The following is a 12984-nucleotide window of genomic DNA, read 5'->3' as shown; positions in this document are numbered from 1 at the left end:
GCTGTTGTTGTTTTTTTCTTTATCTGCACGTGTATTTTGGCAACATCTCCGTTCCACATTTTGGTCCCTTTTTTTATAACGTCTTTTAATTTGAAGGCAAAATGACTGTCATGTCATGGCTCTTGCCACTTCTTCAGGAAATAGATACTAGACATCCTGGGTAATGGAGTTTCACCGTGATAGCTTCGTAGAGCTCATCCAGAATAACCACAGGGTTTTTTTTTTTGTTTGTTTGTTTGTTTGTTTTTTAATTTAAGGGACAAAACCTGAGACCAAATTTTCAGAATGTCATTTTATTATTTCAGACAACAAACGGATGCATTGTTGCACGAATGTTATGACGAGAAATTACCATGTGACTTTAATAAGTGCAGCTGACGATACTGTCTGTTGTAGTCAGCTGAGAGTTTGTAGAGATTACAAGTATTTTATTTTATTTTTCTGTCTGTGTTTTTTATACCGCTGTATTGTTGCTATAATGTATAGGACCTCACTACTGTGACTCTGTAGAGCTCGTGTTGTACGTTAAAGGTCCGTCACTTTGCTTCTCTTTCTTTATGGCAGGTTGTCTCTGCTTTGAGATGATCCTGCGCAGTCCCAGTAGGAAGGGAGAGGGAAGAAGGAAGCAGGTGCTAATAAACTGTCTGCGTCTCTGCTCTCCATGGTGAGTCCCACAGAGTCTTTACAGTGGTGGAACAGGCCACACTGCTCCACCATCAGCGGGGCTGGTTCCTCCTGTCCTGAGGATGCAGAATAAAATGGTTGGACACGTATAACTGATCAGCATTTAGTTCCTGTGTTGTCTGTCTATTAAATTTGAACTATTAGCTCAATGCTGATTCAAATAATCAGATTTTGCCTATTGACCCTTCCAGAGTAATGAATACAACTGGGGATCAGAGCGCTGCTGGATAAATCACTGTTGTCCTGTGTTGGATAAAGGGCTTTGACCTGTGTCTGAGAGTCTTTACTTCAAAGCTACCTCTGGTCTGCTAATAGATCCAGAAAAACACAGAAAATTCTGTTCTAAAAGCTAATTACATTTTCAGTGAACATTAAACAGTCCCTGTGTGGAAATTGTGGGCTTGAATGAAAATGACTACTACCAGAATACTGGAGAGACTCACTGGTTGAAGTCTTGCAGCCCCAGCTTCTGTGCTCTCCAGGTTTGGTGGTGAGGGGCTCTGTTCTGCCCTCTTGTGGACACCACACTGCCAGGGGCCTGGAATTACCTACCCTACACACACACACACACACACACACACACACACACACACACACACACACACACACACAGAGAGAGATATGATTTCTCCCTGTATGTAATCACACAAGCATAGTAGGCAGACGTGTGCATGCCTGTACACACACACACATGCATATATATTTATGCAAATTCCTATAAATCACCACATCCCTCTCAGCTCGCCATACGTGGCTTGCCATGTGTGAACCTCCATGGCATACAAAGGTCAAAGATTAGCTATCATCGAGACTGCTGCCTTATCACTGTTTACCAGCTGATAACAGTGATAAAGATACACTGTGATCTAGTTATCATTTCAACTGGGATATCAAGGGAAACATGTGTCACTGAATCAGGCAAACTGTCTTCAGACTGATACACACTCACCAGTCCTGGGGGTCTGTATTCCTGAAGCCTTTGGCAAATGGGTTGCTAGCAATTTTTAGCTGGGTGATCTGAGAGGGAGAAGGAGGTAAAATAAATAAGATAAAAAGCAACAAAATTGCTTCCTAATCCTATGCTAGTCCTGTCAGTTGATGCACAAATAATCTGCTTGATTCAAGTGTGTCAAACAGATGTCTGTTGGGCCTGGGTGATATTTAGTTTGAAGCCTACTGATCCTGGGTGTCCTACCCGGTGGTTCTGGTAGGCAGTGACAGCCATGAAACGGGTCTCTGGGAAGGAAAAAGAGCAGAAGTTCCTGTGTGCGTTTAAGTGGCTGTTAGGAGCTGGATCTACATACACCACATGGAAGCGCGGCTGGTAGCGATGCATGGAGTTCAGTATCATCTGTCAATGAGGAAGGAGGAGAAAACACAACAAGCGACACAAGCGAGTCAATATATGGAAATCAAAACAATGTACTTTATTTCCTAAGTTCTGTGCCCCCTTTTTGTGCTGTTTAAAGCACACGGGACACACATTGAGGACATTTACTGACATGTCCATTGTCATCCAGCAAGTTGTTGGTAAGCTTGAGTGTATCAAAGGACACAGTCTGCTTCATCCACTGGGCTCCACGGGCGGGTGAGTCTGGGTGGAAATGCATCCTGCTTGGGGCTGCAACGTCTGCTCGGCCTGCCACCAACCAAGATGAGCTGTGGAATGCATATCTGACACACACACACACACACACACATATGTAAGGTGTTTAAAATAGGACTCATAAGGTAGGATGAAGCTTGCAGAGAGGCTATGAGCACAGATCTAGCTGATAAGCAGGCAATCATGGGCTTGAAAAAAAGTAACCATCTCTGTTACACGATAAACACTGCACATCTACTCTGTAAGTGTGTCTGACCTGTATCTTGTATTGTCAACAGGGATGAAGTCCATAAGCAAGACATATTCAGCAGCAGGATCCATCCCGGAGATTCGCACCTGGAATGTTGGAAACATCCGTCTGTAGAAATGAAAATAACACAGTAAGTGACACAAGAGAAAGAGGGGAAAAGGAGAAGGGAAAGATCAGGTTAATTAATAAATAATATAAATACAACTGTTATTGATACCTTCCGGCTTTGGTAACAATCATCTCTGTGCCCAGCTGGTCAAACTGCTGCCAAAGCGCATGCATCTCCAGCTGAACTCTGACCCCACTGACTTGAGGGGCCTTGGCGCTCGACAGTGACCCCCCATCAGCACAGCAGGGTAGAGGTAGTTCACAGCTCTGAGACAGCTGAGGACCTGAGGAGAGGAGAGACGAGATGTGTGGTGAACGTTTGTTGATATTTGGATCACAGATTTTGTCTGTAATCATCATCACATGAATGTTCTCCATAGAGCTCAGATGGTTTTGAACACTTACCATCCATACTTTGAAGATCTTCAAGACAAATAATGTGAATGAATTTGCCGTTTTGCTTCTTCCTCTGATATTTCTGTTGACTTCAGTCTATTCCTCCTCTTCTGACAACAAGTAGAAACTCCTGTCATTACATCGGCATAAAACTGAAGGCACAAATATTCTCGGCCTGTCTCTCGGTCCACTGCAAGCCACTCAGATAGACGTCCATCCAAGCGTTGTGTGTTAGGAGTGGCTGTTGTGTCCAGAAACAACCTGGTTTTATACACCATGAGACTCTCACTGGGGACCTCCATGTCGGCCTCATCCATTATAATACTCATAGTGCCACTGACATGCACTAATCACAGCTGCATGCATGCCGCCCCAAGTATTGTGTGCACACACAGACACACACACACACACACACAGAACCTTTTTTGGAGCACCTACAAATCCCAGCTTCCACTGCCTTCTGTTTCATATAGCCTAAAGCCTTAATTGGAGCTTGTTGTGACCAATCAGTAGCACATTAATAACATCCCAGTCAGTCCGGTGTTACTGGGTGTGGATAGATGAAGACAGCAACAAACCGCTTTTATTATTCATAGCCTAATTTCATGGAGCACAGTTTCAACACCATACTAATTGGATAGTCAGATTCTCTAAAACTGACAAAGATATTTCTGGTTTTGTTTAATGGCAGCATATTTATAAAATGCTACATATCAGACTGTTCCAGGGCTGTAAAGATAAAGTCCTGGACTTATTTCCATTGTCCTTTATGCTGTTAGGTCTCAGAAAGCATCTTTGTCTCACAGTGTTTGTGTGCCAATTAAGTCACACGAAGACCTGACAATAATTCATGACACCTCCAAAAAGAAGATACAATTGAAATGAGATTTGAGACTGAGATATGAGATATGAAATGAGATATGAGCTTGATAAATCAAAGCTCTCTGATTACAGATGCAAGTGGAAGGGTTTAGTGTTGTGGTTGCGATGTATGTATGTGTGTGTCTGCATCTGCATCCTCGTGTGGCTCTATGATGGGACAGTGTTGAAGGGCTGCAGCCTGAGGGATTCAGAACAGAAAAGAGGGCTTTTCCCTAATAAAACACAACAAGACTTAAGTTTGTCAATAGGCCAGTTTGCACCCCTGATCGACTCATTAATCACAGCTTTCAGGACCGCAGGCAAAAATATCTCATATGTTATTGGATGTCTGTCTTAAGTCGAACTGATTTTACAGATATTGTTCTTTTCAACTGACCTTTTAATCAATGATGACGTATGTGTGATATGACCTTAGAGGCTCAATGTGTCCAACAACACTCCAATAAAGCTGAATGTGTACTGATACATTCCTGAAAATGTCATTTTGTTCTTAAGCTGTATTAGGTACGTGACATTTGGATCAAATTTAACTTTATTCTAATGTTGGCTTCAGATCAGGCCAACATGGATGTAATGACAAAAACAACTGCAGTATCTTATAGATTGTTATAGACAATATTCTGTGTCATTAGAGACTGATCATTTAGGAAGAAAAAGAAAATATTTCAATGTCAAACCATAAAAAACAAAAAACATAAAAAAAGAGTAACATAGCCTTATTTGAAGTCCCTGTACTCAGTGTCATCTGGCACATGAAACTGTTCAAGTTAGAGTCAGAGAGCAAAGTAGTATAAAGAGTCAGATGTTTATTGAGCTGCATTTCGTCAAAGCACAGTTTTCATCATACAAGCATCATTACACAGAGGTTAAGGCACTTGTTATAAATCACATACAATTCCTACACAAAAGGTAAGCAGGTGGTCGTGGCACGTGAAGAGTAAAGCATGTGTGTGCTGGATGTGTATGTGTCTGTGTATGTCTTTGCTTGCATGTGCTTGAGCATGTGCGCATGAAGTAAGGCGTTTGCTTGGGAGAGAGAGGGAGAGAGAGAGAGAGAGCAAGAGTCCCGCCATTTTGTTGCAAGGAAGTGCATCACTTAGGCATTGGCTTCATTTTGGGAGGTGATCTGTGTGTACATGTGAGGAAAGAAGGAATGAAGAGAAAGGTGGAATGGATCTAGGACAGACAGGTAGGTGAGGTTAGTTACACTAACAATTTGTTAGTGATGATTTAGCTCTTGGTGACGGTAGAAGCGATGATCTCAAAGATGGCATGGAGCTTAGCCTTGATATCATCGGCTAAAGGTGCAATCTTCTCCCTCAGGGAAGTGAGCTCATCAGTGTTGATGGTCTGTGCCTGGCTGTAGGCCTGCCTCAGCTGGTCCTTGTACTCTTCGACGTAGGGAGTGGCCATCTCCTTGAGATTCTCAAGACGCTCAGCGAGCTTGGCACGCACAGCCTCCACAATGGGCATCAGGGCGGTCTTGGTCTCCTCCACATTGGTGGCCACCTTGGTACGCAGCTCCTCCACAACAGGCTCCAGCTTGACCCTCAGGGCTTCCATCTCAGCTGTGTGCCTGGCCTGGTACTCTTTGATGATGGGCTCCATGTGGGCGCGGTATTCCTCGATGTGTTTTTCGATGACCTGCCTCAGCTGTTCGCGTTTGGGCTCGATCTCAGCTTTCAGGTTGTCAATGTCAGCAATGACAGAGGCACGGAAGTCAGCAGTGGCATCAGAGATGGTACTGACAACGTTATCGGTGATGGGGGAAACAGCACCCTGCAAAGCCTTGATCTGATTGTGCATGTCCTCCAGGCGCTGAGACAGACGGGCCCTGGGAGAGAACAGAGGTGGGAGAGAACATTTTTTGCCAAAGTTAGAAAAACATAGTTGAGTCGATGATGACTAGAGAAGTGTAAATTTAAATGACTAAGGCAGAAAGTTGAATGAACGAGTGACTGAGCAAACATCAGTCACAGAAAGTGGGACTGACTGAGGAGAGTGAGATGGCCTTACTTGAGTTCCTTGTACTCAGTGTCATCGAGCTGGCTCAGGGCGTTGTTGGCACTGTCCTTCAACTGGGTCAGGTAGACATCCGCAGCAGCCCGGATGTGGGCCAGCTGGGAAGGAGCATCGGCCTGCAGGGAAGCGGCCTGACAGCCTGAGGAAGAAAGGAAAGGAATGGTGAGAAGGAGAGAGAAAAAAAAAGCAACAGCAAGCAGTCAAAAACACAATTTCATTTAAAATAGAAAATGTATTTTAGACGTTTTAATTGTTACGTGACATTTAGCTTACTGACTGAGTGAAGCTGTACATACAGGTTAACATATTTCCCTTCAGCAAAAAACACCACACTCGAGTACTCACCGACAGCCAGCAGAAGGGCAAGAGCGAGAGCCACAAATTTCATGATGGTGGTCTGGAGTGGAAAAAGAGGCAACAGTTGCTGATTATTCGGTGGACATGTTACACTCACAGGAGTTTCAATTATGAAAATGTTTAAATTACACAAAGAAATGAACAGAAACGCAATTTAAAAATGGAAACCCACTAATCCAATAAGTCTTGAATCCCCCACCTAAAGCAAAGTGAATGCCAGATAAGCAGACTTAAAAGTTAGAATGTCTTGTTAAAGCTACACACTCATCCCTGAACTGGCCCAAATGACTTTGCACTGAACATATGGCTGTCTATTAAAAGAGCTTGTAATCTGGGTAGATTAGACAGACAGCTCAGGTTGATTAGCCCTGGACTGCTATGTAATCCTGATCCAGGCCATAAGACACAGTCATAGAATTAGCAAATCAGCTCTTTGGACTCAAAATCAATCTCAGTCCAGAGGCACTTGAGTTTAGAGATACTTTTCACATCTCCTTGAAATGAAGATAACAGACAAAACATCACCACAGGCTGAATAACATTGTTATCCCAAAGTTACAGTTAATTAAATGCAATATCTCAAAGTCACAAGTAAAATTTGACACTACAATTTATCTTCTTCCCAGAGAAACGTATTTTTGGCACTAGGTCACAAAGCCGTCAAAGCTTACAGAGAGCAGAAAGCTCACTCTGGAGGATGAAAAAGTTCCCCAACAGTTATTCTTTTCTGACAGCCGATTCTACAGCCCAGTCCCAGTCCCAGTTAGAGCCACAGCAGCTGCTTGCCTTACCTGGTGGAGTTGGTGACGAGACTGAACAACTTCAGCAAGAGCAGACTTTTTATAGTGCCCGGGTGAGGGACGAGTCCTTGTGGGGAGGAAAGGGGGTGGGGGGAGTGGGGTGGAGGTGTGAGGGCTGTGTGTCTCCGTGGAGGTGGACCTCACCCCCCAGCCATCTCCCTCAGCAGGGGAACTGGGTTGAGAGTTCAATGGTCACCTGCTGGGAGGTGATCACCCGGTGCACACACCAACACGCACAGTCACGGATTCAGTATGCATTAGCAGTATCATATGTGTACTTAAACTTTTACAGAAGTACAAACATTTCTTAGAAAGAGCCCAACAGTCCTCTAAATTCATCACATTATTTAGGACTGCGGGACATTTTTCTGCTGGTACATGTAGGATGGCTATTAGATTTTTTTCTGCTTGCCTCTCTAATTTGTCCTGTGGCCAAACTTCTCCTGTTGAGACATGAAAAACAGACATAAACAAAAAGGCAAGTCAGTATGAAGACAATAGAAAACTGTGTTTTTTTGCGATGTCTATCAAATAGAAGAGAGATAGAAGAGCTGGAATGGGGGAAAGAATGGGAATGAAATGGAAGATAATGAAATAGGTATGAAAAAAAGGCTACAGGAACAATAGTTAAAATTGTATACTATGTCGCAGGGTTCAGTTCTGGGTCCTGTTTTATTTTCTACATTTTTTGCAGCATAAGCTTCAAACAACAGCTTAGGCTGACCCCCTGGAGTGGTTTTCTTGGCCACCATTTGTTACAGAGAAGTGTGTGGGACAGGAAAGCCATATTATTCACAGTACTAGTGCTTCCAAATGGCTGCCAAGAAAAACAAACAAGAGCAAACAGAAGACAGTGACTTGATGCAATCAACCTGTTGAAATGTAATCACATCCAATATCCATTCAGTAAATTGTGGATAAGAAATATGCACACACAGACGCACATTCACAGGCTAACATTACCACGCAACATAATGAGGTAATCTAGACACATAGTATCAAGACAGACTTATCTCAGTTTACGGACAACAAAATTTGTGGCTGGTGTGTGTGCTAAGATTAATGGGTCAAAGTGTGGTGTGTGCCATGCTGTTATTTGTTGTCCTATCACCACTGGACTTTGTCACCGTGGTTTCATGTAGTTTTTGGAATAGGAATACAGAGTTGTCACTTACAGTTAGAATTATACACATGTATGTGCAGATCAGGGATACTAAAAGGCCTCCTGTCAAACAAGCATCACCTACACAAAATTATTGCCAATATAAAGGTTTATACCTATTTTCTATAAGTAAAAACTGAAAAAAACAAGGTAAAAAAATAAATGTTTGTTATGAAGTCAATAAAACGTTGCCTTTATATATCAGATCCCGGCTGATTGAAAGATGGTCTAATAGTGCAGGGTTATTAGGTGCAAGGTTAATCATTGTCATTTGTCAGTGGCAATCAACTGTAACCAAGACACTGATCTGTGTTTCTTGCACAATGTAGTTCCAGTAACCTATATAATCAATACATGTGTCTCTGAATATCGTTACACTGAAACTCAGTACTTGCTCTGTGTGATTGCAACATGTCCAGTGCATGCCTTATGTAACATGGGACAAGATACTACATCAAGAATTCAAAGTATATACAGTAACATAGAGAACATACAATGTGCCAGACAATAGAAAGGGTGATGAAGATTTTTCTCTGGGCTTTACATATCAAAAACACATTCACTGCTGTGGATAAAACTTTGGGGAAGGTATCTTTACCCTTAACGTTCAGTGTGAAATTAGTTTACTCAGCTGGTCAGTTTTGAAAATGGAGATCATATATTTAAAAAGCTTTTGTTCCACTATTGTGTTCAAATGCATCAAAAAAGTTTTGACATGTTGCCGTAAATAATTTTAACAACAGAATTGGGTGGAAATTAATTTGGAGGATAATAGGACCTGTACAAATTGTTTTCAAATGGTGGATATATGCAATTCTCCAATAATATTTATGACTTTTGAAAAAGCTTTTTTTAAATCAGCATCTTCAGTCTCCATGTAGTTGCTTTCTACATTACAGCCTACCACAGTACAGCATACTGAAGTGTGCCACTGTTCCTTTACAGGTGAGACTGAATTTGTACCTTAAATAATCAGAAACTAAAAGTATATGGTGGATCAAGCTCAGTGCCCATGGTCTCTTGTTGGCCCATTAAAGCATGTGCCTGTGATGGCATCATTTGTTGTAAAGCTGTTCTGTAGGATTTCATCACATTGTGGACAAGCTTCTGTTTTTACAAAACAAAATTCCAGTTTCATTATGTGATGAATCAGTATTTGTTTGCAGCAATTCCTCTATGCCCATTTAAAATCGAAGCCACATTTTTACCATGCCTTGTCTTTCCCCACTTCCATTTACCATTGCTGTTTATTATCCGACACTGCCTTGTCTGTCTTTCTCTCTCACACCCTGACTACAAACTCATTCAGTCTACATTATTGTGAGCAGGAGCCAAGCTCAGCCTGATGACTCTGTGAAGACAGAGAGGCGACAGAACAGTCACCTACGCAACCCTCATCATCGACGCCTGCCAGGTTCACAGCGTTGTTATAAGCTCTAGCCATTTGTCTGACACCAATTAGTAAAATACAGCAGCCAATGTGAAAGATGGAACAATGGAAGCTCTGAATGGTGACGTGTGTGTGCCTAATTTAGCTGGCCACGGCTAAGTGCGGATGGTTTCCATATCCTTGACATGCAGACACATTAGAATGCGTTACTTAAAAACAGCACTATACTAATGCTGAATTAGCTGATTAATCAGTTGTTCAATTCACAAAAAAATATTAAAGAGAATATTGGTAAACCTCAAATCATCGGGGTTTGAACTATTGGTTGGACCAGGATGACACATTGGACATTTTTTACTGTTTTCTAACATCTTTCAAACTAAACAACTAATCGATAATGAGGATAAGCATTAGTTACAGGCCTCCAATTTACACACTGAGCACAGGAAGTAAGAGGCAGAACAAATCACAGCACATGGCCCCTCTCAGTGGCTTCAGCTTGTTCTGTCACTGAACAGTAGTCTTCAGGGTTTTTGCCCCAGCCTGTGAGATAAGAAGGTTCTACATATCAGCTGCTCAGAGGCAAGAATGACTCTTATCTGGAACAGCAACCTTTGAAACTGTTTGCATTGCACCATGTGGTTCAGCATCCACACTGAACCATCGGTCTGGATTAGTGCTGTCATAATTGTTATCAATGGGACCTCAAAACTGCTAGCTGGCAAGAGAATTAATAGCTGACTTTGCATGTTTTGTATTACTTTAAAGAAGAACGTTTGAAAAGGGAAAACAAAATGGTGGAAAAGTTTATCACTGGGAACATACAAATTAGAGACAATTTCACACAATTTAAATGGAGCAAACTCTTGGGTGATAACTATTTTGGGCAGCACAGCCACTGGGTTTGCAAGCATTATCTGGGCTTAATTCAAGACAATGTTATTTCTAAATAGAAATGTCTTAAAGGCAGAATTTGGTCTGCTTGGCTCTATTCTCCAACATTTAAAGCCAGCTGATATCACACGTTATGAGATTTATTGATGTTCTATTAAGAAAAGGAACTTCTTTACTGATGATCAACAACAAGTTTTACAGTGACCACCAAACAGCCAGGCAGATGTGGGGTAATTGCCCGGAGCTGATAAATATTTAATCAGCAAATCCACCATTTGATCAGGCCCTGACTGAGGTTCAAAGGTCACGTCATTGTTCCAGCTGCCTCCATGATGGAGCACTGTTCTCAAATCAGCAGGGGAGGTTATCTCAGCTGAAAGCAACAGTGTGGAACTCTGTCTCATTTTATTCAACACACACACACACGCGCGCGCGCGCGCGCGCACACACACACACACGCCTCTTCAGATTGCTATACCCAAGTCTACTTATCTGTAGTGATGTGGTTTTGTAATGTCACATCTGTTGAGGTCGCTTCTGCTTTAATACAGATATTTGGACCGAAGCCCTGGTCGCGCAGGGTCACTGTAGGTTGCATCGCCCTGCGGCTTGTACAGCTTGACAGCAAAGCAAGAAAATCCACCCTGAACTCAGATAACCTAAATCATTCGAGGAGCAAAATGAGGCTGACACACAGTCACCAAGAACTTTTGTTTAATCATAAAATAATCCACACACCCTGACATACTGACACTCACGTAACCGGAGAATAATGAGGAAACAGCAGGGCAACTTCTATGCCAACCAACGAGCAGTGAGCTGTTGTTCTGACCAGTGATAGGGAACATTATCTTCACTGTTTATGGGGCTCTGTGGCCATTTGCTGCTCTTCTGACTGTTCCAAAGATAATGCAGTTCATTAGAGTGCACAGTTAAACGTTAGGACCTACCTGCATAAGAAGAACGTGCTGAACATCTGAAAGCCAATGCAACAGCAAATGTTACAACAAACTGATTGTTTAAATGATCAAAAAGAACTTTATTCAAAAAAGTGAACGGACAATGTAGGGTAATTCTTTACTACAGGTCACAGTACAGTAAAATATACATTTTACCTCATGACATTTAACTGATTGTTGTGTAGACTATGGACCACAGCAGAATATTTCACAGGCACGTTAATAGAGTATTTGATTTGTGCCAGCTTCACTCTTTAGATGTATTTCTGAGTCTCAATTGACTTCACTGTTAAATGCTGTGTTACTTCTTAACATCTACCACCATTATTAAATGTAAAAGGCTGAGATGACTCAACTTTTTAAAATCTAACATTTGACGTGTCTATTATTTAGTTTGGTGCGTAGGTGTTGTTGAGAGTTGTTCATCTGAGTTTTCAAGGCCTGTTTGTAATTCTAAAGCTACCATTGCCCAAGATGTAGAGGTCCTTCACCCTGATACTAGAACCAAACCGCCCACACCATAGACAAACAGGATGGGAAGAAGTGTCATTCTTACCTGAACCCATGAAAACCAAAAAGACATTCAGGGATTCTGGATTGCTTCTTGCTACCTATTATTCAGTGCTACATAACTATTATTAGATAATACATATGTTAACAGATTTGATTTAGCTAATGTACCTAATGCCAAAAATCGTACAGTGTGATAGGTGAAAAATTCTGTACATGAGAGAAGAAGAAAATATGTGTTGAGTAGTAAAGAATATCTGTAAACTTTGTGCATTACTTGCATCACATTGAGCATGACAGTGGAAATTATTTCCTCAATTTAGTGCATCACCATAACGTTGTCGGATAGATGGACTGTAGACTGCTTACTAGTCATGTTTCATCAATCATCCCCTCGTCTGCCCTCTTGTGGTTAAAACCTTTAATAAAGAGATCAGGACAGAAGCCAAACTAAACATAGAGTTATTTACTTGAAGCCATAACCTTAATCTGTGCGTGTGCTGCACTGTATGAAATGTTGAAAACATTCTGCAAGCTGGTCACCAGGAAACTAATTTGCTTTGTTGCTGATAGCAGTCAACAGTGGATTTGCACAAGAAAGGCATCAACAATCTGATATGACACTGTGGCTCTGCGACTGAACAAAGGCATCGTTTAGCAGCACAGTGTTAATGCAGCCCCTAGCTGTGAGTGAGAGGCTTGGGGGACAGAAAGCGCAATTTGACACACCATGGGCATCTTTACGTTCAACTTCCCTTACAATAACACATGTAAAACACCTTACCTTTTTCCTTTGTGAAAATAAACTCACTCCCACTAAGTTGTAAACATTTAAACAGGGCAGTTCTCTGAATTCTAACTCACAATAAAGAAATTATAGTGTGAAAAGGTGGTTTAATATGCAAACTTACATTTGATGCTTGATTTAGTGGATTTTTTAGAGTCTCATACAATGTTTTGTGCC

The 12984-nt window shown here is 41.8% G+C and overlaps 2 protein-coding genes across 2 annotated transcripts; both read right to left on the bottom strand.

Moving 5' to 3' along the window:
- Positions 1-497: 497 nt before the first annotated feature.
- Positions 498-3060, bottom strand: LOC121186774 (T-box transcription factor TBX1). Its single transcript, XM_041045571.1, has 8 exons — positions 3054-3060; positions 2758-2932; positions 2547-2648; positions 2187-2358; positions 1880-2035; positions 1634-1701; positions 1128-1237; positions 498-740 (listed from the first exon to the last, which is right to left on the bottom strand). Exons 1-8 carry the CDS (start codon positions 3058-3060, stop codon positions 556-558), a joined length of 975 nt encoding a protein of 324 aa, XP_040901505.1. The 3' UTR covers positions 498-555.
- A 1657-nt stretch (positions 3061-4717) lies between these two features.
- On the bottom strand, positions 4718-7196 carry apoa1b (apolipoprotein A-Ib). The gene is made up of 4 exons (XM_041047075.1): positions 7097-7196; positions 6294-6345; positions 5943-6087; positions 4718-5760 (listed from the first exon to the last, which is right to left on the bottom strand). The coding sequence occupies exons 2-4, from the start codon at positions 6334-6336 to the stop codon at positions 5157-5159; spliced, it is 792 nt and encodes a 263-aa protein (XP_040903009.1). The 5' UTR covers positions 6337-6345; positions 7097-7196; the 3' UTR covers positions 4718-5156.
- Positions 7197-12984: the final 5788 nt, after the last annotated feature.

The sequence above is a fragment of the Toxotes jaculatrix genome, chromosome 9 (assembly GCF_017976425.1).
Source record: "Toxotes jaculatrix isolate fToxJac2 chromosome 9, fToxJac2.pri, whole genome shotgun sequence".
NCBI lineage: Eukaryota > Metazoa > Chordata > Actinopteri > Toxotidae > Toxotes > Toxotes jaculatrix.
This window is presented reverse-complemented; position numbering and strand designations above follow the sequence as displayed.

Coding starts and splice junctions, on each gene's coding strand:
- apoa1b (XM_041047075.1), bottom strand. CDS start 6,336: ATGAAATTTGTGGCTCTCGCTCTTGCCCTTCTGCTGGCTGTCG. Junction 6,088..6,293: donor TGCCCTTCTGCTGGCTGTCG/GTGAGTACTCGA, acceptor TTTCTTCCTCAG/GCTGTCAGGCCGCTTCCCTG. Junction 5,761..5,942: donor ACTGAGTACAAGGAACTCAA/GTAAGGCCATCT, acceptor GTTCTCTCCCAG/GGCCCGTCTGTCTCAGCGCC.
- LOC121186774 (XM_041045571.1), bottom strand. Junction 2,649..2,757: donor ATTGTTACCAAAGCCGGAAG/GTATCAATAACA, acceptor TCATTTCTACAG/ACGGATGTTTCCAACATTCC. Junction 2,036..2,186: donor TGCTGGATGACAATGGACAT/GTCAGTAAATGT, acceptor CCTCATTGACAG/ATGATACTGAACTCCATGCA.